At 40.5% G+C, this 24853-nt stretch overlaps 2 protein-coding genes across 3 annotated transcripts in view; one reads left to right on the top strand and one right to left on the bottom strand.

Annotated features, from left to right (window-relative positions):
• Positions 1-403: 403 nt before the first annotated feature.
• Positions 404-6430, bottom strand: kbtbd3 (kelch repeat and BTB (POZ) domain containing 3). Its single transcript, XM_076735888.1, has 10 exons — positions 6348-6430; positions 5632-5920; positions 5095-5260; positions 4577-4759; positions 3993-4160; positions 3621-3911; positions 3035-3277; positions 2616-2906; positions 2343-2492; positions 404-2179 (listed from the first exon to the last, which is right to left on the bottom strand). Exons 2-10 carry the CDS (start codon positions 5907-5909, stop codon positions 2057-2059), a joined length of 1893 nt encoding a protein of 630 aa, XP_076592003.1. The 5' UTR covers positions 5910-5920; positions 6348-6430; the 3' UTR covers positions 404-2056.
• A 1470-nt stretch (positions 6431-7900) lies between these two features.
• fam168a (family with sequence similarity 168 member A) overlaps positions 7901-24853 on the top strand; it is a 32959-nt gene continuing 16006 nt past the window's right edge. For both annotated transcript variants that reach the window (XM_076734445.1, XM_076734444.1), the window contains exon 1: positions 7901-8059. The gene's annotated coding sequence lies outside the window, so the exon portion shown is untranslated. The remainder of the gene's footprint in view (positions 8060-24853) is intronic.

The raw sequence follows: 24853 nt of genomic DNA, 5'->3' as shown, positions 1-24853 counted from the left end.
AGTCTAAGGTCACTGGTCTGGTCCAGAGCTCTTTTATTCCAGTGAAGTCTAAAAACATGCGATTGCCACAGCCAGGTGAGCAGAATCATGATGAAGAATGAGTCTGAGATCTGTATTTGTATTCTGAGATGTTTTTGAATGAGGCCCCCGAATTTCTGGCAAGAGCCAGAGAAGGAACTGTGGAGATGGGAGGGCGAATAAAACAAATAAACAGGGGTTTGAAGTTCTTTTTCACTGTGGAAACCTGGGGGCTTGACAACACTTTAAACAGTAGTATCTACAGTAGCTCATGTCACCGTGTCATTCATGTGACCACTGATACACTGAACCATGCTGTTGTGTCTGTTTTTACTAAGTGATGATGTGATAAAGTGCGGACAGAAGAAGAAGACATCAACACAAATAATGAAGCATTATCTTTATGTTCACTTCTTGCCATTTAGCATCCTTTCATTTGTTGGATTCTTTTTTCTGTTTCATTACATAAACTTATGATGCATCCTGTATTATTCTCTCCTGGTTTCTGAAAACTTAAGCTATCGTATTCATTGAAGCTGCAGAGCGTTTCTCTATGACGCATGTAAAGTTGCACATTTCCTCCAAACAAGCAGTTACTGGAGATACTCAGGTGATCTACCTATTGGTCACATGTAGAATTGCTGTTTAGATATATATCATGAGAGAAACAGGGCATGCATGGACACATGACAGTCTGAAGCAGAGTAAAGGCTAAAGTGTTTAAAGTGAAAATCCACCCAGATTAGACACACAGTACTGTAATTATTTAAGATGAGTTTAAAATTGAGTCATATATATGAGCAGGTCTCCATCAGCTAGAAAAAAGAACCAAGAGAGGAAAATGAGGAATATAAGATGGAAAAGACCCAGTGACATTATACGAGAGATGCTGCTCCTGGGTCACATCTTCAAAGAACACAACATAACAGTCAATGCTGGTTACATTAGAGGCATGCTCGTCAGGAGTCAATGAGCAAAAATATCCTAATAATAATGTTGATGGCTGCATAATTTCTCCAACCCATACAGTTCAGAAAATGGGAACAGTTTCCAATCCCCCTCATACATTTGAGCCACAAATCAAGTATACAACACAAACTGCTGTCTTCCATCTTCATAAAACAGCCCAAATGTACGTCATTTTATCCAAAATCAGTCCTCACACCTTCCTTCATAACATCTAGAACAGATTACCGTAATGCACTTTTCTCTGGCCTGCATGAGACAACAATAAAGGGTCTCCAGTTGGTCTAGAACGCAGCTGCCAGGGTCCTCAAAAGATCTGAGAAGTTGGATTGTATAACACCAGTATTGATGTCTCTGCATTGGCTACTAGTTCATGCAAGAGCTGACTTCAAAATCCTCCAATAAGGCCTTAAATGATTCCCTCACATATCTCCAGCCTTCATTTTCCATGCACTCCATCATGTCCTATATGTTCCCTTCATGCTGGTTACTATTTTTGGATTTAGTTTGATGAGCCTCACACATGCAGGACCAGACTGTAAAATCACCAAATGCAGGACAAAGAGACTGAATTCTTCCTGAAGGCTGTAAGCATTACATAACAACATCTTCTATTTTCTAGCTGGAGGAGAGCTGATGAATTCGCAGATACTGTGAGTTCTGCTTTGGGTGAATTCTCATTTTCAAACATACAAAACAAATATTCAGGTACTAAAATAGGATTTCTAAAATAGTCTTCTTCTCAATATGGTTCCTCCATGGGAGGGACCACTTGTTGACTGACACAAGAAAGATCCTATGACAGCAGGTGCAGCACACATACAAAGTTAGGGATCAAAATTTGAAATAAAAAAATAAATGAATCGTTTGGCTCGGGTGCTCTCGTGTTATGATGATCTGTGAGAGATGTGGTGTTAGTTGAAGACTGCAATTCTCTCTTCAAGTGTTGGTCTCTCAGCTGTCCGTCATGCACAGAGGAGACTCATGGGTATTTGCTTATGCCATTGACACGTGTGACACACATGTATATCCACTCATATGTGTTCACGAGTGTGTGTGTGTCCGCTGTGTGTCAGGCCGTGTCACCCCAGGGGTCTCTGTATCTGTTGAAGCTGATGAGCTGGCAGTGGAACTCGGTGAGCGCTCTGGGCATGGGAGCCACTTCCTCCCACTGACTCCTCCCACTGTGGTACACCTGCACAGGCCATGAGAAAAACACACAGATCTTAGCAGATGAATCCCTCTGCACCCCGGAAACAAAGAACTACACCTTCGTAACCTCGTCAACACATCAGACTGCTTCCACCTTTAGCCCAGGAAACAAAAGCTGAAGTAAGGAAAGAAAGGTTTTTTCTAACCTGAACTTCATCAGTGATCTCATCAGGTGAATAGTCTCCACCCAGGATGTAGATTCTGTCCCTCAATCCCACTGCTCCAGCATTGAACCCTGCACACTCGAATGACCCCTCACCCTTCCACACACAGGTCTCAGGACAAAAGCTGTAGACCTGGATGTGAAAAAAGGCACACTTTGAACTCTGTGTTTAAGTCACACATCAGCCTTTTTTTGGTGCTTTCCCACTGCAATGCAATGACTGACACCTCATTCATCTGTTCATCTGTTGGCTCACCTTATAAGTGGACAGGTCACAGAGGTGCAGCGTGTTATTAATTGACACCGCCTTGACCAGCGTAGCGTGGAAGAACTGGCCAAACTCGGCGAACAGACGGCTCCACTGGTCCTTCTGGGCATCGTAGGAGAAGAAGCAGTCCAGTGAGGGATTGAAGGAGTCTGTGATCTCCACCTCTGATCCCAGAGTATAAATAACACTGCCACAAGCACTGGCCTCAGGGTAGAAGATGGCAGTGGGGATTGGGCTGACTGAGCACCAGGTCTGGGTCAGAGGATCATAATACTCCACCTTCAATAAAGGAAAGAAAAGACCAGAGTTTCTACTACACATAAAAAATGTACAGTACCAAGTTCATAACTCAGAAATTAAAGCACATCGTGGACAACATGTGCTCAATCATAGGAGATCAGTGTTACCTCCAGCAGACTGCAAGCTCCCCCTCTGGACCCTTTGGTCCGTCCTCCAATGACATACACTCGGTCCAGGCAGGTTACAGCTGTATGCATGGTTCTGGGCTTCAGCATGACTGGCGCAGGCGTGCAGGTTAGGGTCACGGGACAGAAGCACCAAACCTCGTCCGTGGCATCATGGAAGGGCTCGGCCACATGGAGGCGGATTGCCCGGCAGCAGTTCCCCCTACAACCGCCTGTCACAAACATCTTAGATCCAGCAGACAGACAAAAAGGTCATGAACTTTTACAAGCTATAACTGAGAGCAGGACCAATGCATATGTAGTTATATTATTCCAAACCACTGTAAATAAAGTCCAGGCCCCATTTGTTTGTTACCTAATTTTACCCGCCATGTACATTCCCATACTGTTTCACTAATTTTTGTTTTATTCCTGTGAAATAATGGATATTTTCCTCTTGAGGTCTCTAAAAAACATTTTCAGTAAAGCAGCATGGGAAGGAAAACTCACTCAACCCACACAAAGGCTATAACTTGCAACAAAGGAAGAAAAGTTTACATTGCTTTATTTTAAGACTCCCAAAACGTACCTTCTCAGCGTAGCTGGTTAGGTAGGATCCCGGTGGGTCCGGTATCGTGGCTGTCCCCTCTCCCTGCTCTGTTCCCAGCTCTTTCCACTGATCTGTTTCCAGACAGTAGCAGAAGGTGTGGCGGATCTCTCCGTTCTCCTCCGTCTTGTGGATGTAGATGTAGCTCTGCGTGGTGGCCGGCCTGGCATCAGTGAGCAGGCCGCTGTACTGTTCCTGTCGGCTCTGAGCCTCTGAGAACAGGGCGAGACAGGACTCGCTGTCGCAGAACAGAGTGTCTGAGTCACGCAGGGTCTGAGGGAGAAGGAGTAACATGTGAAGGGCGAGACAATCTCAAGAAATTGCATGAGTTTAGCACATGCACCGTGTTTGTACCTTTAGAGCAGGTAGGTGGTGCAGTCTGGTTAGAGATAACAAGCCTGCCAACAGTTTTTGTCTTCCCGGGAGATCATGGCGGATCCATTTAAGAAGTGCCGTCACAACACCCTCCTCACAAGGCACATTTAAAGCATCTGACCTGAGGCATGCCTCCAACACATTCAACTGTAAGAAGTGATAGAAATAGTAAATACTGAGTCCCCAAAATCAACTTTTACACCATTATTGCTATTTTTTACACAGCAGGAGCCTTTAGGCAATAAAAGTATCAATCATTCTTTTATTTAATTTTTTTTTTTTTTCAAGATTGTGAAATTTTCCTGAACCTTCATCTTTAATATGGTTATATCATATTATACAGTATATCTCCAAGAGTGAGTGTTTATTGTCTATGGAATATGATTGTTATGTTAATTACTGAGAATGAGCATAACACCATTGCTCAGGCAGACAGAATGCACACTGTGCATACATAATATATAGTCAAGGTGTAAGCTAGTTAAAAAAATGCATGCATCTATTAATAAATAATTTACATTCATTATTATATAATCCTTATATTATCCTTTCTTAAGCAGCACCTCCATATCCACAAAGTCCTGTGTTTTGGAAAGGTCAGAAAAATTCTGAACCACAAACTCGTTGGCACTTCGGAGGAGGGAGGCCGAGCCGTAGGCCTCAGCAAGGGCGAGGAGGGACAGACAGTTAGAAAGATCCATGGTTCCTATCAGGAAGTCACTGCACGCTCGGGACAGGACTGACACCTGAGGGAGAGACAGAGAGAGAGACATGGGTGTGTGGCAGACATTTTGACTTGTCATAGTAGGGCAAAGTGCAGATGTTACTAATAACATTAATGGTGTCTCTGTTCCATTCAAGTGTCTGAGTAAGTCATGACAGTGAGTCATCGTGAACAAGACCAGGATCCTGAAACCAACGCAGTTAAATGGAATTAAACCATCATTCATTTTATTATCTACATCTGTTCTTTTCCTGCTGTGCGATATGTCAAAATCTGACATTTATAGCACAAATTTAGTAAAACCGTTGCATTATGTGCTCTACATTTAAGAAAAAGGATGAATGGTGGCATTGCTACCTGCAGAAACGAGGCAAGTTTAAACAGCAGGTCTACATTGCCATCTGTGATGAGTGTCTCTCCAGAATAAGCAAAGTCCAAGAAAGAGCCCACTGCCTCTGGACATTGGTTACCCAGAGTCACTGAACCATCTCCACGCTCTCGCATATCCACCTCAAACATGGCCCTAGAAACAGAGCAGTTACACAAGATATTAACTGATTAATTGCACACACACATATGCATACATACATACATATATACACATATATGTGTCTATGTATGTGTGTATATATACACACACACACACACACATACATACATACATACATACACATATAGGTGTGTATGTATGTGTGTATATATATACACATATACATACATACATGCATACATGCATACACATGTGTGTGTGTGTGTGTGTGTGTGTGTGTATATATATACTGTATATATATATATATATATATATATATATATATATAGAGAGAGAGAGAGAGAGAGAGAGAGAGACAGATAGATAGATAGATAGATAAATAGATAGATAGAAAGACAGAATACCTGAAGAAATCACTGCATGCAGCGAGGACACAGCGATGGCAGGGAAAACTTTGTCCCTGGACATTAATGGTGAAGTCAAACATCACGCCTCGCTCCCTGAATGATCTGAGCACACCCAGCAGCTGGAGGCCATGTGACTCAGACATCCGCAGCAGGGTCCTGCACTCTGGGACCCCGTTGCATAGTGGAGCACTGCCAGGTTTTCTACTGGGAGGGCTACTGCTGCTGGGATTGTGGGCGTTGGTGATACAGGAGGATGACTGTTGAGATTCATCCATCTTCTAAAATGCTGACAATATTGAAAAAAATAAATAAGAAATAAATCAAGGCTCATAACACATTTTATAAGTAGTGAGTTTAAGTCTGTACTCAGTATGCGAATGTGTGTGTCTGTGTGAGAGAGACACAGGGGGAAGTAAGAGCAGAGATAAGAAAAGGCAATGCATAAAAATAAATAAATAAATCTACTCCACTTCATCATATCTGTAACAGACAGCCTCTCTCTGCAATACATGCACAATACAGCTGAGAACAGTTTAAGAGCTCGATTTGTGTCCAGCACATTCAGTACTATCACAGAATTACTCAGCTCAAAAGAATTATATTACACACTTACCTTAGATAATGTATCTCTGTTACAAGTCAAACTCATGTAAGTAATAATAATACACAGAATATGCAGGTAGATAATCTGAAGCAGGACAAGCAATACTCACAGTGTCAGCACCTCGGACAGCTCTCTCTCTCTCTCATGCCAGTCTGACTTCCGGAAACGTGAAATCACGCGAGGATTCGGGCAGCTTTTTAATTAATTGTTTTTAAATTTCTAATACTTGTGACTAACATCATCTTTGCTGTAAGTCCACCTTTTTGTGTGTGTGTTTTTTAAAAATATTAACAGTAAGATATTTACATCTCATTTATAAAAGCCCTCGAGCTGGGTGCGTGTATGCGACTCTTTGTTTGCGGTAGAGGATGGCGCAATGACAGCTGGGAACTGTAGTTGTGTCTTATTGGTAGTCTTGCAAACTAGTTCCTGGCTAAAACTGTGACAGTGTGCTTAATTCCTGTCAATAGGTCTGATGTAGCAGTGTGCGGTCTACGATTTAATCATTGTCAGTCGCAGATAGCTATTAATGAAGATTCACAACTACTAAAGGCAGAAATAAAAAATGTATATCAAAATGTATATATTGCTGTTTGCTCTGTAGATAGTCAGGTCGTTATATTCATCTTATTATTTATTTTATCAGTTGTACCTGCAATGGTAGCTGGAATACAATAAACTAAACGCAACAATCATGCCACTGAATGGAAAAATGTAATGCCTCCTTATTTTTAATTGTAGCGGTAAATTTACGTGTTACAGCACAAGAGACATTGTAAGACACGAGAAAACATTGCAATCAAGCAAAACAGTTATTCATTATATGCATTACAAAAATGAAATGAAAAACAAATCCTTATTACACACTAAAAAGCTGCCTAATTAGACGTTGCTTTAGCAGGCTTACTAGAAAACTGACGCACTCTGCCGAAATGCAACTTATGTCCACTGGATGGCGCTGCTTTCCTGTAAAGCAAAATTTGTGGTTACGTATGGAAGCAAAAACCACTGAATCTGAATTATTGAACGTGAACTTCCAGCTCTGCTGCAGTACCATTTAACCACCACAGTGCTGTTGACCAAATAACACACTTTCATGCCTGGACACGTTGATTACAAAGATACATAACAGCAGGCTTTTGTAGACGTACACTAACACTACAACACAGTGCGTCACCCCTGGTAATAACACAGTTATACTGCCTGTAACGACATATTGGTGTAAGACATATCTCATCAACGCAAAAACCACGAACAATCAATAAAGTGCAAACACACAAAAAGAACAAAGAAATAGCAACATGATTATGCATCAGCCTATTTCTATCATCCTTCATCTGCATCATCTCTATCAGTAGATAAGCCTATAATGATTGATTTGCACTGGCCCGTAAAATCAAATGCTCCGTCATTAATTGAATGAGAGGAATACCAATAATATTGGCCGAAATGAACAACAGAAACGATGGCCATTCTGTCACTCAAGTACTGCTCTCTTTTCAGTCGTAAGTCCGAACTTTACTGATCTACATATTATCATTATCATTTGGCTATTATTAAAGCGTCTGTATGTTATCGGTGGCCCCCCTCCCCTCTTTCTCTGCTTGCATCCCTGCATCCCTCCCTTCCTCACTCCCTCCCGGCAGTGCATCCCCATCCCCCACACGGTGGCCGTCTCTCCGGGTGAAAGCTGTCTTCCCTGCGCCACTGGCCCGACAAAACGTTGCTGTAGCAGTCAGTCCGACCTGAGGCAGAGCACACTCACGGGAGAAAGCACGTACGCACACGGGGAATCTTTTTTTTCTCGACCGACTGACTTTGGTAAGTCTCGTCCGCTGTTTCTTATGGAGGGCAGGAATGTCCATGTGTCGACTTGCTAGTTGTTCGTTTTTTTTCTGTCTTTTTTTCCCTCCGTATCCCTTCAATTGTCCTCCGTGGTGGCTGTAGTGGGGAACTAGCCGGCTAAGCTAAACGAGCTAGCTCGAGTAGCTGAATCAAACTGAAAACTTGTTGTGTCCGTAGGGGTTTTAACGTTAGTGGTTTGCGACCAGGCGGCAAAGTCAGCTGCTGTTGTCCCGGTGCAGTCCGGTGTGACCTACTGTGAGTGTATTTCATTGTTATTTGCTAATCTTTGCCCAGCTAGCTCGCTAATTAGCGATTTCAGCAGCAGCGCGTGCCGAGGGATGCAGGGATGCTACGGCCGGTTGTCTTTTCAGGTTAGCAGGCAAGCTAAGCTAACGTTAGTATAATGTGACCCGCATAGATTCCTGCAAGGGGTGCTTCGGAATGGTTGAAGAGACATGCTAACGGTAGCTACTATGGTGATAATTGGCAAGATGGCATCTCGGAGTTGTTATCTAGAAATCGGCGGATTTTCAAAATGGTGTCTTAAGCTTGTTTGAGTGTGACCATTTTTGTCCAACCATTGCTGTTTTGGCGTTGCTTGCTATCTCAGGAATGCAGTGCACTGCCAGTGCATGCCAGTCTCTGATAGATATAACTACATATTAACCACTGATGTGGTGGTAAATACAAATGCCTGCGCACTAAGCTGTGTCCTCCAGGCTACAGCCACCATTAGAGCAAAACAGCTGCATTTTGGAGTGGAACTAATTTGTTTTTAAGCGAGTTTTGCGGTGCATCTGTGGTGTTTGAAAATGGTCATAAATATTTTAATGAAGTGTAGCGTCTATGCTGCACACGTAAATGTTTGCACACTGGATTTGCGTGGTTCACCTTCACTACATCTGCGCAACTCACTTATTCTTAGGTTCATCATGACCATGTGGTTCGTCTTGAGGTTCAGTTTTAGTTGCATGAAAACCCCATCCACGGACAGAACAAGTATTAACTTACAAATGCAAAATAAAGACTAGTCTTGTGTGATTGATGTAGAGATTAGGGCAGCAACTAATGATTATTTTCATTATTGATTACTCTGCAGACCACGTTTTTATTAGACAGTCATTCAGTCAACAGAATGTTAGATAATGGTGAAGATGCCCATTACTATTTGTCAAAACCCATAATCACATCTTTAAATTGCTTGTTTTGTGTGGCCAGCTGTCCCAAACAAAAGATTTGTGTTTTACAATGACAGAGAAAAAAGGAGACTCCCACTAGGACGTAATGAATGTTTGGCATTTATGCATGATTAACAACTTAAACGATGAATTGATTATCAAAAGTCTTGTTGATTATTTTCATTCAGCTAATTGATTCATCCACTAATAGTTTGAGCGCTGGTAGAGATGCAGTAGTCCCACAGCGTATCACTGTGCTGACAACTCACAGCACTAAAACTAACTGCACCCTCACATAGTGCAAAAGAGACAGGATTACACAAAATGCTAAAGGCGTATTTTTCTTCTTTTCTCTTATGACTCGTCTTATCAGTGAAATGAATCCTCTTCACGATCATCTCTTTTTTTGTGGGGGATTACCTGCTTTAGTCATTGACTACTAATCCCATTTAATTCAAAAAACCTTATCTGTCTAAAGGGATTTCTGAGATACTGCTGTTCTTGGCCTTCACCAGAGCAACTATGTATATTTTAAATATTAGCCTTCAGAGACTGGGATGTGTTAGACAGTCAGTGATGTGATTTATTTGCAGCTTTTATCTAAGTAAGGCTAAAATAAAGGACTTTTTGGTTGTTTGTAATTAGAACATCTCCTTGAAGTCCTTCCCTGCATGGGGCTGAACAACATAAGAGTCATATTGATTATACTCAAGGAAAAAACAGCACACAAATTACAAAGGCTGTGCACAGTCTTTATATGCCTCCTGTGAAATCAAGAAGCATCTGGCAAAATTGCATCCCCGAGATGAAGGCACATTAAACACAAGGACAATGGTCATCCTTGAGAAATCCACTCACAATTTACTGTACAGTGGTGGCAGAGGATAAGAACTAGAATTATTATAAAAAACAAAGTGATGCTGAACAGAGCCAAATATCTGTCAAAGTTTTAAAGTATTTGCTAGTTCAATTTCACCTTTTTAGGTCTAAGGTGACCCCTGTCTGCCATGCTGGAAGGGGCGGTGGCTGGACTGAGCTCAGTCTTGTGTATGAATGGTGGGCTGTACAGTCCAGCCATAAAACTGTCAGACTATAGAAAGCCGGACTCACTTAATGTTACGAGAGCCAGTGGTTCTATAACAGACTGTTGTCTTTCTAGCACTTCATTCCCATGTGGTTTGAACCACTTAATGAGTTGCTCATCAGAGATCCATGAACAAAATGCTTACAGACGGCAGCTTTGAGATCAACCCTCCTCTAGTGTCCAGCCCACAGTCCCTCAACTGGATGACCATTATTTTGTTAATAGAGACTAGCAGATACTAACTGTTGTGTGCTTGGACTAGCTGGAAAGTCAGTGATCTGAATACCAATGCAATTTCTGACAGAAATAATTTATCATTGTATTTCATGACTAAAACTGGGGTTGTAACAATCTCATCTTCATCTTTTTCTTTTGGCATTTAGTCTGTAAAATGTCAGAAAATAATAATAAAAAAAAATGGAGTTTCCCAGAGTCCAAGGTGAAGTGTTCATTTTGCTGATTTTGTCTAACCAGCGGCCTAAAATCCAAAGATAGAAAATTTACAGAAATTTAAAACAAAGATAAGTAATAAATAGAAAAAGCTGGACCAGTGAATGTTTGAAATTTTTGTTTCATGATTAATGAATTATTAGAATCACTGCAGATTAATTTTCTGTTAATCATTGAATGGATAAATTGACAAATCATTTTAGCTGTAGTTAAAATTCACAAAACATTGATGAGGTTGGAGCTGTTTATTAAATCCACAAGAAAATATGAATAACAACACAACTCATAGATAGTAAAATTAGCATTTAACACTGTGGTGCTTGGAGTATTAATTCTAGTCATACTTGATTTTTATACATTTTTATATATATTTTGTTGGTGTGCACCACCAGAATATAAAGGACTACAGAAAAGAATAATAATAATTGAACAGATAGTTTTAAAATAGCCAGCAAACCTTACATTGGTTTGGGCTAATATTTAGCAAACCTACACCACTGTGCCAAAAGTCAAAAGAGAAAGAGAGTCAAAATTACAGACACATTTCTCACCTCATCATCTTCAAATCTGTATTAACAGTATCTTTTATTTGATCAATTTTTCTTTATTGAAGCGGCTCGCTGTGAATGTCAGAGGTGTACACTGACATTAAAGGGCAACACGAATAATGCAGAGCATTGCACAAACAGTGGGGAGTTTAGAGCAAAGTTGCAGTCCGGTGAATTTTGGGAACCAAATCGCAACTTAGACTCAACTGAGAGAGAATAGATTCGCAATGATTTCCATGATTCAGAAAACACAGACGCAATCACAGAATTTGATAATAAAAACTGCAAAATGGAGTACTGCATACTGAATTTAATGAGTAACAATGAATTTGATGTAACACAACAATTTTTTAGCCAACGGATCATCTGACGGTGCCTACCCTCACGTTCAACCACACTCGTCCTTGTTTGCGATGCTTAACCAGATTTTGACATAGCCTTTTCATTTTTTCCAACAGAGTATCTGACTCCTCGCATACAGCCACGAAGTCAACAAACTTGTGTCTTGCATCTGCAGATGTGGTTGCACGTCTGAGAGTTTTTTGAAGCGATGAGCTCTTGCTAGCTCTCTCTCCCTCAGAGGACCTCTTTGACATGACTCTGTGTGTGTGTGTGTGTGTGTGTGTGTGTGTGTGTGTGTGTGTGTGTGTGTTTGCAATAGTGTGTACTCACATGTACATAGACGTGTCTGCGCTGTGGGCTGTTTTTTCATTAGTGATACCTACAGCCATGATCAAATTATTTCATGCTGTGCCCAGCAGTGGTTTTGTAGATGAACATAGATCTAACAAGGTAAATAATCCACTTTTCTGTGATATGCAACCTAATGTGTAATACCCGACAAGTTAAAGGAAAATTAAGTATTATTAAAGACGCCAACAGGCGTACTATAATTTCTTATGTTTTTAGAGTGGTGTTAATGGACACTATTCTCCCGCAACACAATGCAGGATGGTAATGGGGCAGCTGTTATCAGCAGGGAAAAGGTGTTCTTTTTGTGTAGAGTGACATGGCCATAGAGTGGTGTGGCAGCTCAGTAAACAAAGAAAAGGAAGAACAAAATTTGTAGCGGTTGTCTTAAAGTGGGGCCTCATAGAAAATGCTTTCATGCCTCATTGTTTTTCTCCTACTGGTCATTCCTGTAGACCCTCTTTTCACCCTATGTCTCTTTTAGCACCTGATTGTTTAAGGCCCTCCCATTGAAAAGCTTGGTCTGCTCTGATTGGTCAGCTCCCACAGGCCCGAACCGGCAACACCCACCAATTCATAACCCAGAGGGCTGGTCTGCCAGTGTCTGAACTCCTCTAAACAAGTTAATACAACTCTACCTTGATTATCACCACAATTACCATTTCTAAACTTAAAACTTGGTTTCTGTTTGTAATGTATGGCAAGGTTTCTGTTATTACTGTTTTTTGTTTTTGTTTGTTTAAATCTGTTGAGGTCTGACATTTAATTCTCTCCCATTATAATGTCCGTAATTCCTGAGTTAGACGTGGACATTTTCAGACTAGAACTACCAGACCCTGTTGCACCCACTGCCTCTCTAGCTGTCCACCCTCTATGTGTCCCTCCTCTTGTAATTCAGTGAATTGAAGGTTTATTTCAACCAATCCAGAGATGATGGTGATTGTTAGAACCGTGGAAAGATGAACCAAGAAGGTTGTGGTGAGTTTTATTTTGTTTCTGTTGAGTTTGAACTAAGTGTGGTTTACAACGATAAAATTAGTGTTTCTGTAAAAGGAGTCTGTTAGCTTTGGCGAGAGCGATATAGCAGCTGTTTCTGGTTAAGCAAAAGGGATCTTTCTTTCTCTTTAACTAAAAGGTATATCTGTGTCAGGATCCTCTCCATGATGTTGTCAGACTCTTATAATAACCATCTGAGCTTGTCAGTGGCAAAACCAAGCATTTTTATTGGACATACATTGATGGTGCGCAAAGGCCCAGAGGGATTGCAGCCCATTTCTTGGTAGCCGGCTGCAGCGTTCTCGCTTGAGTGGACCAATTTCAAAAATTCTTGTCCCTGTTAGTCACTTAGACACAAAAGCATGGGAAAATGGAGTCCATAAACACAGAGAATATTTCACAGAATTTCTTCTGTTTGTCTGAGTCCAGGACATTGAAATCTTCCAGGACATGTGGACCGACATGTTCCTGGAAACCCTGATGTGTGGTGCAAAGTGCCACACATTTCAGCTGCATTTAAAATACGATTTGGTTCCTGAAGAATGTGATTAAGGGTTTCATAATGCTCTGATACGCAATATATTTTTGGTGTTATCCTGACTGTCCACATTAGTTACGGCACACAAGTGACATTTACTATAATGAGGTAGCTACTTGCATGGAGCCCAGTCACCATGGTGAAATGTATGGGTTATACTGCTGTATAAGACCTCAAAATACAAATTTATATCCACTGCCGTCCAATGTTCATTCCTTCCACCACAGCAACAGAAACACTTTCTCCCTGGCACTGTGGCTGCTGGCATTGCAGGCCCTGACAGCCTGTACTTTGTGAGCATGCTCCGATGTTGAACGTGAAGCTGAGGCCCATCATGGATGTCCATAATGGTCTTTTGCTACAAGCTGATGGCCTTTTTTTAATATCTCCTCAAATTTCAGAACTTTGACAATGTTTAGCACAGACATTCAACAGCATAGCAGTATATATGTTAATGATGGACAGTTACAAAAAGCATAATCCCTCCCCTTTAAGTTGCACCTTGGCAACAATGAGCACATAAATGCTGTTACTTCAAAAATGGTGTGGTACAGTTTCTAGTATACTCGTATAGAATTAGACCCAGAACCCTGCTGTATCTAAACAGGTAATTAAGATGGCTTACACCTGGGATGCTATTTGAATAGGTCTTTTTCACAGAAGACATTTTGACGTGATGGTAGCACAAATAAAATTAACACCAGCTGAATTTCTTTTCGCTCCTTCAGTTTCAGGGTGTTGGTATTGTTTGTGCCTGCACACTGTCCCACCATCATGGCTTTCTGGGACACATGACAAGAACGGAGCCAAAGTAAACGAATGGGCCAATCACACTTGTGCTTCCACTATATTTGGTTGGATCACAGCACCAGTGTAATAATTATTTATTATTTGAGCTGAATTTCATAGTTTTTCTTTTAAGATTTAATCGTCACATTCATTCAATTCATAAATCAGCATTTTTTGTTAACACCCATAAGCTCTGTCTGAATGTTTTCTTTACATATGTAAACACCATGTATGCATGTGTGCATCCGTGAACGCCACCAATCTGGTGTGCACAAATGTGAGGAGGTTATATAACCTTAAACAAATTTACACTGCTGAAAATCAAAATCAAAAATCCCTCACTTACGGAGAGAGAGAGTTTGTCTCTGTCTCTTCCACAATACGTTTTGCCAGCGCAGCTGCTGGTGACACCAGAAAGCGCTATAGCACTGCTTTCAGTAGGGACCATTGGATTTAATTTCATTGTGTCTGGGTTGTTTGTTTTATTTACTGTATGTATTTTTTATGGTCCCTGAACAATTTTTTTCCAGCCCTTGGATAGCTGGACACCCTTAAGCTAAAGCCCTGCCTGTATTTGTCAAGTCCCACCTCCACTACAAGCACAACACCTGTCTATTAATACTGCCTGGAGGTATAGATGATGTATCAGGGGTTTAACTGCCGTGTCCTAACTCGCAAAGCTGTCTGGTCTCTTTGTTTTGTGTGTGTGGACTTGTGAATACATGTGTTTTTTTTTTATCCCTGTTGTTCTTAGTCATATTATTCAGAATATTAATCCAGTGACTCATTTAGAATGGGGTTTTTACTTTTTTTAACCACTGGCTAACAGAACCTGGCAATGATAGGAATTTTTACTTTTTTAAAGTAAAATCGTGACTCAAATTGCTATCCCCAGTTATCTGTTAATATAGTGGCCTTCTCCATAGTAAAAATCAATACATTGTCTAATTTGTTTGTGTTTTCCAGAGCAGTGTTAAAAATGTTTAAAAGGTTATCAAAAGCCAAAATCAAACTCATTACCATATAAGAATTTTGGCCTTGCCCAGCAGCTCATTATTTGCTCTACAATCTTAAGTGGGTTGATGTGGCATTTGTAAGTAATCGATAAAAATTGATGCACCTGTTTCAAGCAGTCAATAATTTAGAGCACCTTTGACCTTTGATGTTTTGTAGGCAACCAAACAGAAATGTACTGCACTGGGCTGCATATGCACCACTGTCTTTTTATATTGTTATTGCAAAAGTGATTATAAACTGTGGGAAATAGAAATATTGAATCTTTGAAATCTAGAAATACAAACATCATGCCTTCAAACTGCTCTTATGGGGTTTTCCCTTGATTCTTTTTGAGACAGGTGGCAGTGTCTGGAGAACATGTGTGTCATGCACAATGTAAACTGTTTGCTGTTTGTGCATGCACCTTTTAGAGTGCCATGAGCTTAAGTGAAAAATAACAGGATTTCATTTTTTGCTTAGCAGCTTGAGGACAGATAAAGAAAAGGGACAGAAACTGACAAAAGGGCAAAGAGCCTGATGGAAAAAGTGACGAATGATTAAGGAAAACGAAGACCAAATACCAATGGCTGGGTCTCATTATATGGAAGCTATTGGGGGGGGGGGGGGGACTGAATAAAAAATATTATAATGTCCTATTTACGAGGGCAGTAACACATTTCCGTATTGATTTGGAGTCACTGGGTCACATGACATTGAAGCCATAGAAAAATGCATTTTCTATTCAGTATGTATGTATCATTTTTTAATCATAATTTACACTGATGTGGGCAAGTCAGTGTGAAGGTAATGAAAATAACATTGGTTTTGTGTCAAATGGTAATTTATTAATGGTCCCCAAGTGAAACCCCCATGGGTAAGAGCGAGGGCTCAGAAGCATCTTACTACCAACACTGGGTGAAACCGAGTAAGAAGATCCAGAGTGAGTGTTTGTCGAATATCCACCTCAAATCTGACTTCACAGCAGTGAATTTCTGCTTTCTAAAACTGGTCTGTCAAGTACCGGCACTCAAAAAGAAGTACTACTACTGAGCTTTCATCAGGAGCACACATTTGTTTGCCTCAAGAGTAACAGCAGTTCACCTTGATGCTGCATAAACTGTGAACGTGTCGTTCCACGTTTTCTCCACACTTGACGTTTACTTAGTTAAAAAAAAAGAAAAAAAACTGCGAAACCAGTCTCTGGGTGTAACATAGTATTTTTCCTTCATACCTCAACAGTGTGTACCGTTAAACAGCCAATTACCACCATTATTAGATGTTGGTAAAAGCATGAACCATTCTTATTGGCTCACTGACAAAGGTGAGATTTACTCCTCAGGTATCGAAATTTTGTACCGAATGACAGCCCATTTTTCCATTTCACCTTACTGAAAAAGTGTGTTTTAATTGGAATTGTCAACAAAACCAGCGCCAAATAATACAAAAGTGGTGCACCTTTAAGTTAAAAGTTCACTTAGTTGTGAACTTTCAACAATGTTCCACCAGAGTTAATTTTCTGTGGCTCCTCTGAAATGATGAATTTCACTTTGGCTCATGGTAACATGGTATGTATGGATCGCCTGACAAACCTTCCTTTTCATTTGTAATCCATCCCACTAATTGTTGTCTGGTATATAATGAGTGTCACAGCCTCACTAGGCCACTTGCATGGCAGCAGATCTCCAGTTTTGTTTCCACTATGTTCAGGCCTACTATCAATGTTGTAATTCCCTGGTTGCTGTGAGAACTCATTAAAAGTCAAATTACTTGATGCTCCCTTTTAAGAAAGTTAGACAGAAGCCTCTGATTAACACCTCAAATAAGGTCTCTTTTGTTTTGTGTTAGTAACATCTACAGAGGAATACTGTTAAAAATGTGTGACTCATTAGTCTGACCTCAGTGGTCAATGCCTTAGAAAACTTTCCATACTTTTTACTATAACGTAGCTCCTCCTGTGTTATTAACAGGGGACTACAGCAGTGGTAGAAATCACCATAAATGGATGATGTCGATGGGCATTTATGTCACGGTATAGGCGCTTTACACGTGGAAAAACACTTTTTTTCTCTGTCGGCACAATATTGTCCCATAATCCAGGGATGCAGGCCGATGAGGTGTGTGACTGATGAGATGATTTTTGTAAAGGAGAATAGAGGAGGAGGAAGCCGGCTCACAGAGAAGGGCAGATGCTGTCCCAAAGTGTGTAGTGCTGTCCTAGATCTAAAATAGCCCAGGGCTGCTCAGAGCTCGCTGCTGCAGGGCAGGTCTGATTGTGTGGAAGGCAGGGGGAGATTTCTGATTCCATCACACTGTCTTTGAATATTGTAGTACGATGGATTTGGTCTTGGACTTGATTATGGATATCAGGTCAGAATGTGAAAGCAGGCACTAGTTAGTCTGTGCCTCCGGCCTGCGTTTTGTTGGGTATCATGCTGCAGTTAGGATTTCTGCTCCACTGAAGGCCCTGAAAACCTATTTTCTTTTTCGGCTTTGTACTGTGAGTGATAGGATCCTACGCGAGCACTTTCAAACCATGAATATTTAGTGTGGTAGAGAAATCCTTCAGATTTGAAACCAAGCATTCAGTGGCTTTGATGTGGCGTTATTTTCGTCGGTCAGTGGTTGGTAGTGCAGGACAGGAGGGTCGCAATTAAAATTGTTCTCATTAGCAAGAATCTGCCTGCTCTTCACTTGATTAATTGATTAGTCATTTGAACAATAAAATGCCAGAATAATGAATTTACCCATGACATTCCCCCAGAACTCAAAATTGAATCAGCTTGTACTGACTAACAGTCAAAACCCAAAGGAGTGGATTTAATGATCAGAGATGACAAAAAAACTAGAAAACATTTTCATTTGAGAAGCTTGAACTAGGAAACTTTTCACATTTTTGCTGATGCTAAAATAATTAGCTATAGAATAAAATCAACACATCGGAAAAGATGTGCCCATTATACTTGCTTTAAATGCGTAACTCATTATCTAGGTAGCTATTTTGAATTGGTCTGCAAGGGAAAAAGTACTATTGACGCACCACATTACACTCAGCAGTTTATTGTCTTGCCGTTTTGCTTTCTCTTTGCTTCTTACATGACCCAAGTGAAACGCTGCCTTCCTGAGGATTAAACAAAAAAAAAAATAAAAAAGCTGTTCAGTTCTATTCTCTCCTGTGCTGAAGTGTGATGACGCCCACCGGTTTTGATTTGTTCCTTAAAGAGTAGATTCCTGGTAAGGTATTATGTGGGAGGATGGAGTCGGTGTGGGGGTTGTGTTGTATTGTACATGTTCTCCAGGAATGGTAGCTCTTTGTGTGTGTGTGTGTGTGTGTGTGTGCGTGTGTGTGTGTGTGTGTGTGTGTGTTTGAGAATGAGTGTGAGGTTTATTCTTTCACAATCCTTCCCTCCTCCTCCTCCTCTTTCCTCATTATTGCCTCTTCTGGCCCCCCTAGGCTGCAGGAATCTCCCTTTATAGAGTGGAACCAACATTATTGTTTTGAAATGTGCGCATATTTATATTAACATGCACAAATTAAATATGTGGGCATGTTTAATTTGAAGATCTGGAACAAGGCAAGACCTGACTCTCACATTACTGAGGCCACACGAAACATTTCAAGGCTGACAGATGCACACACACCAGTCTCTGTTAGCATGCAGGCTAGTGAGCTGTGTTTTTGCACCTAGGCCTTGAGGCTATTGCTGAATTCAGCTCAAATGAAGTCCCACTAATAGAGTTTAAGCTTAACAAAGTCCTGAAAAGTAACTCAGACTAATCCAGGGAGCAGGAAGGTCTCCTTAATGTCAGTCAGTAGTGAATGGATCCCTGATCTGTGTGTGAGACAAAGAGCTCCCATTACAGGCAGTTATTAGTGGTTGCAGCCACTAAAAATATTGGCAACTATTTTGTGTGTCATTTAATCAGTTCAGACATTTATCAAGCAAAAATTCCAAATATTTGCTGCGTCCAGCTTTTCTAAAGGGAATGTTTGGTGTTCTTTTTTTGTCATTTATGATAGCGAACTTAATATCTTTGTGGTTTGGAGTGTTTGATGGGATAAAATGAGGAATTTGAAGAAGTCATTGTTTGCGCTGGAAAAGAAGAACACAAATCATTGATCATGAATGAAAATAATCGTGAGTATGTGTGGTCAGAAAATTTCGCATCATACAATGGAATTTTTTGGCCACGTCGTGTTTGTGTGGCAGCATTTGTCATGCATCTCATTCTAAAAATAAAAAATAAAGCCCGGTCGTTTGAATTGTAGATTAGTGTTTGGACAGTGTCATGGTGATAAGCCCCCTACAGGCTACTAAACAAGTCAAATCAGAGTTGTAAACATCAGCCCCTTGATCACGCACTCCATCTTTTGGCTGTTGTGTAGCAGCATCAGTTTTCAGTGCAAATCCAATTTTCTGATAAATGATTTTCCCAGTTGCAGTGTCATAGACATAGGTAACGGAAAGGAAAATGAAGGGAAACTGAATTCCATGTTGGGGATGGGAAGCTGCTATGGAGCCAAAATTGTGGTAACACGGTCAATGATTTGATTGTCATTGCCTTCTGAAAGGTGTAATAACTGTGTGCAGATGAGTGAAAGCACCTGGTGTCACAGGTACAATTTCATCATCACCCATGAGCAGCACCCCTTTGACTGATGGAAGGACGTAACACTGCAGCTAACCCTGCTGTCCTTGAAGTCAGGTGTTTTTGTATCAAGAAGAAAAAAAGATCCATTTTCACAAAATGAGTATGTCACAAGTGTAAATTGCAGTGTAGCTGAAAAAAACTGAAAAGTACAAATCTTAGATTCAGTCCATCTGTTCGTAACCAGCAAGTCCTCGGTGGCTACTGGCAGCTCAGCACTTGTGTACATCATGTACCTGCAGCTCCTTCACAGTAAAAGCTTTCTGCTGTCTGCCAATGATGCTACTGTACTTAAAGTACTTGTCCTCAGTTTGGCAAATTTAATGCATTTTCATGTACACGTAAAATCTGATGGTATCAGCTCCGCAAAAGCTGTTTTTTCTGTGTGACGTGCATGGTGCAATTTTAAAATAAATCCAAGCAAAACATTATCTATTCTCAGTATTTGAATAATCGGCAGAAAATTAATCAGTAACCATTGTGATTATCTATTAATTTATTTATTAAAAATGCCAAAGTTTTCCTTATTGCAGCTTCTAAGCTGTGGGGATTTGCTGCTTCTCTTTGTCTCATATGAGCATTAATTGAACATCATTTTGCCTTTCTAGTGTTGTTTGCACAAAACAAAACATCTTGTCCAAAGAGTGTTCAATACTTTCTAGACTAATTGATTAATGAAGAAAATAACCATGAAATCAGTAATTGTTAAATGAAGCTCCATCATTCAGTTAATGGAAAAACTAATGCATTAATCAGATATGTATTTGCAGCCTTACAAAGAGATGTTGTCTGACTCCAGTGTGTATGCTATATAAGTACAAAATGGCCGATTGTTCCTTTACAGAAAAAGGTGTGGCACTTCATTGTGAGCACATAACCCAAACCTTTGGCTCCAGGTGCCCAGTAGCAGTTGCTGTTTGCTGGTGACGCTGGTCTATAAGCAATTGTAGATGTGTTATTGAAATTTTCAGGCAACCAACCATTTTCAGGTCTTCTTCATGAAGTAGGCCTTAAGCACACAAAATGCTCCCAACCAATGGAGGAGGTGTGTAGACTCGTCCTACAAACAAATGTACCAGGGCTGTACCGAATAGTTCAAAGCTTCCAAGCTTCATTCATAACATTGGCATTTGAATTCTAAATCCATATTCGAATACTGTGCAGCCGTTCTGTTTCTGTGTTTCTGCATGTCTGTTCATTCTGTTTAAACCTAGTATTTCTGCACAGTTACAGGTTAGGCAGCTCTAATGTTATTAGTAATATACTATTTGTAGAATTGGTGCCAGTGGTGGCTGCCCGTAGGACTGTTTCCGACAGCTTTTCCAAAAAAATCCAGAGCGTTATAAAGTCCAAAAGCCAAAATTGGCTGAAAATAGTTAGATGTAGTAATTTCCAAAATTGGCAACATGTAAACCTAACAAAATGTTCTGCTTCAATCCATATTTGTTGACGTTAAGCCTTTCAAAAACAGCATCAGAAAACTGCTTGCTCTCCCACGTGCTGCAAACAAAGAGAGGAACGCACCTCTGTTAACAGCATGGTCTCGCAGCAATAAGCCCAAGGGAGCAATTATTATTTTATCATTGTTTTATGCATTTATTGGATTAGCCTACTGCCTACATGTACTTATGTTAACTGACAAGGTATATTCATTAAAGAAAGTTGATTTAATAAAACTAGACTAACTCATTTAATCCAATTAAACACGTTATTCTAATTGAGCTTTTTGTTTGAAGATTGTTTTTTTATTTTTTTTGAGGGTGATGAATGAAATATGACGACAGACATTTGAAGCTTCATTCGAAAACCTCAACAGAAGCTCCAAATGTAAAAAATGGCATTCAGTACAGCTCGACAATTTACTGTCTATATGTCTCTTTCTGGTGAGTGTCCTCTGGAGTATTGTCTTTTACAATCGTGGTTAGTGGCCTGTCGAACAGAAGGTCTTCTGGTTAGAAATGGGCTTTTTTTTAGGAACATAGAGCCTGAAGGGCCTCATCATCACCTCCCCCTGAAAACAAAGGGAGTTGTGGTTAGACACTCCTACTCGTCACATGCATCTCTGCCATCTTCTGTTCCTCACATACACCTTCATTAGACACATTGTGGTGCCCCTCTTGTTCTCACCCATTTACTTTTTGTCACCTTTGCCTGAACACAGACACATACACACACACACTCTGTTTCTCAGGCTGACAACAGATGAACACACTCGCCTTTCTCCACTCTATTCAGACAAAGCTGTAATTGGGTATGTGTTGTGTTTGCACCATTATACCTCAGGGTTATCTTAGCCACCTGCCCATGTGTTAATGGCCACTGGTTCCTCACTCCACACATTTGAATTCACATTACAGCTTAGTTTACTTGAATAACCACCAGATTAAAGCTCTCATGTGGCTTATTGTAATTTTGATTTGCTGATTTTGGTCGACATTCACCACATGTTATAAGACTAAGTTGACTAATGGTCATGTGATGTATTTACCTAAATGATGGTGTTTAAAACAGTTTTAGTCTTGCTAGCAGCATTGGTTATAGTATCAGGTCATTCCACCTCTTCGGTCCAGATTGAAACATCTCTATCATAATCCTCATGATGGGATGGATTTCCATGATTTTTTTTTTAACAGACATTCATTGTTCCCATAGAAGGAATCTCAATGGCTTTAAAATCCTCTGAGGTCTCTTCTAGTGCCGCTAGCAGGTTAACATTTTTGGTTTGAAGTAAATTATCTTGACAGCTGTTCCATGACTTGCTATGAAATTTGTTACAGATATTCATGTCACCCCTCAGGGTGAATTGTAATAACTTTGGCGATCCCTTAACTTTTCATCTAGAGCCATCATCAGGTCAAAACTATTATTGTCCAGTGCTTTGGTTTGTGACCAAATACCTGCAAAATGAATAACATTCCACTCAGCTGTACTTTGTGTTTAGTACCAAATATCTAATGTTAGCTTGCTAACACAGAAAACTTTATTTCTGAATGTAGTAAATATTATATTGAATAAGCATCATTGTTGTGGATAAACATCAGCAGTTCATTGTGAGCATTTCAGCATGCTGACATTAGCGTTTAGCTCAAAGCACAGCTGTCTCTAAGTACAGCCTCACAGAGCTGCTAGCATGCCTGTGTTGTTGTTTCACGGTCTTTGAGCAGATCTTTGCAGATCAACTGTGTTGAATTTTTAAACACACACAGTGAACTTGGAGGACATTTTGGGGAAAATCAGGGAATGCATTTTTAGTTCATCCAGTTCAGTTGTTGGAATAATATTTGCATTTTGTTTAATCTTGTTGTAATCAAACGTTTGCATGTAGAGACACTGATTGAGGTGGAGAAAACTAACAACAACTTAAAAGGAAGGAAGAGTGGCAGAGAGGAATGATGAGAGGTGGGAGGCACAGTAGTCCTAGAGGAAGGAATTAAAGCAGAGGAGATACAGTAGATTAATGAGGAATGTAGTGTGAGACGTATTCAGCAATAGGTAAATCAGTTCCCCCTGGGACATTCTTTTGTTATGAGATATGAGCATGAGTAATGAGCCAGAGTTGACATATCCCCCGCTCTTGATGTTTTACTCACCCACAGGCACACACAGGTTCATGATTTGTTCATTTTTTGGGGGCACGCATATGTGTGTTTAAAGGAATCTGCTTAAAACAAATCAAAAGCAAGTGCACCCGTGTATTTGTGCTCACATTCAGCTATCGAGTGTCTTTGGGTGTTTTTGACGTCAGTGTTCCTGGATGGAGTGCCCAAATTCCTCCTTGCCTAATTTGAAGTGTCACTTGGTGCCATTTGGCATCACCACGGTGCACTGTATGCCCAGGAATTATGACGGTGAAGCTATAAGCATCTGAAGGATTTGTCAGCTGGCCATGAAGCACAAGCCCAGGATGCATCGGTCAGATTTAAGGTGTAAATTCGTCTTTTTGGTGCAATGCAATTCACAAATGTATACATCTACAGGAAGCAGGATTGGATAGATGAATTTTGACAGCCTGTACACGGTGAATGGGCGGGTGATGCGCTGCATACAGAGAGCTTGCCACAACATATTTCATGCAGTCTTCTACATAGCATACGACAGAGGCACACATAAAAGAGCTGGTCTGATCACTGCCATCACACACCAGGTCCCATCCCTTTCACAAATAAACACAAGATACACATGAACTCAAATAACACACAGCTCACGCACACCCCTCTTTACTTATTCCTCAGCTGTTCTGCTCTGTGTTTGTGCAGTGCTTTGTGGTTCTGGCTCATGTATGTACTGGATCATGCTTACTCATGGCTCGGTGCAAGGCTCTGCCTATTTGTACTATGTTCTGTCCTGTTTTGCTCTTCGTCACTTGCCCACTCACGGGGTGTGTTTTGCTTTTTCATTTGGCCGTCTTAATGCTTGCTTTGCTGCTTGTATTGGATGTTTTGTACAGCACATCACCTTTATATATACACATGCGCTCATACTCATGCTTCACTTTCTCTTGGGCATAGACACATCATATAGGCTCTACATTCACAGGAATTAATTAGATTTGACGTCAAGGCTATTTTATCCATCAGTACTGCTCTATCTTGCTCTATATGCACATAAGCAACTGATGGTTCAAGAGAATTTGTGCACAGAATAGAAGCAAACACAGTCACTTGCTCAAAACACTTGCATACATTGTTCTATCCATGCACGTTTTCTATTTAGCACAGTTATTAAACGCCTTTATTGGTAGCTAAAGACGCCACAAACACTCACTCAAACATGCCGTCTAAATCACTGTCCCCCTGCTGCTGTCACTAACCATTTGCTGTTGCACTGGTGCTTGCTTTTTGCTGTTTTTTTTAA

The sequence above is a fragment of the Chaetodon auriga genome, chromosome 7 (assembly GCF_051107435.1).
Source record: "Chaetodon auriga isolate fChaAug3 chromosome 7, fChaAug3.hap1, whole genome shotgun sequence".
In the NCBI taxonomy this organism is placed as follows: domain Eukaryota; kingdom Metazoa; phylum Chordata; class Actinopteri; order Chaetodontiformes; family Chaetodontidae; genus Chaetodon; species Chaetodon auriga.
The sequence above is the reverse complement of the archived record's forward strand: the minus strand, read 5'-3'. Positions and strand labels throughout refer to the sequence as shown.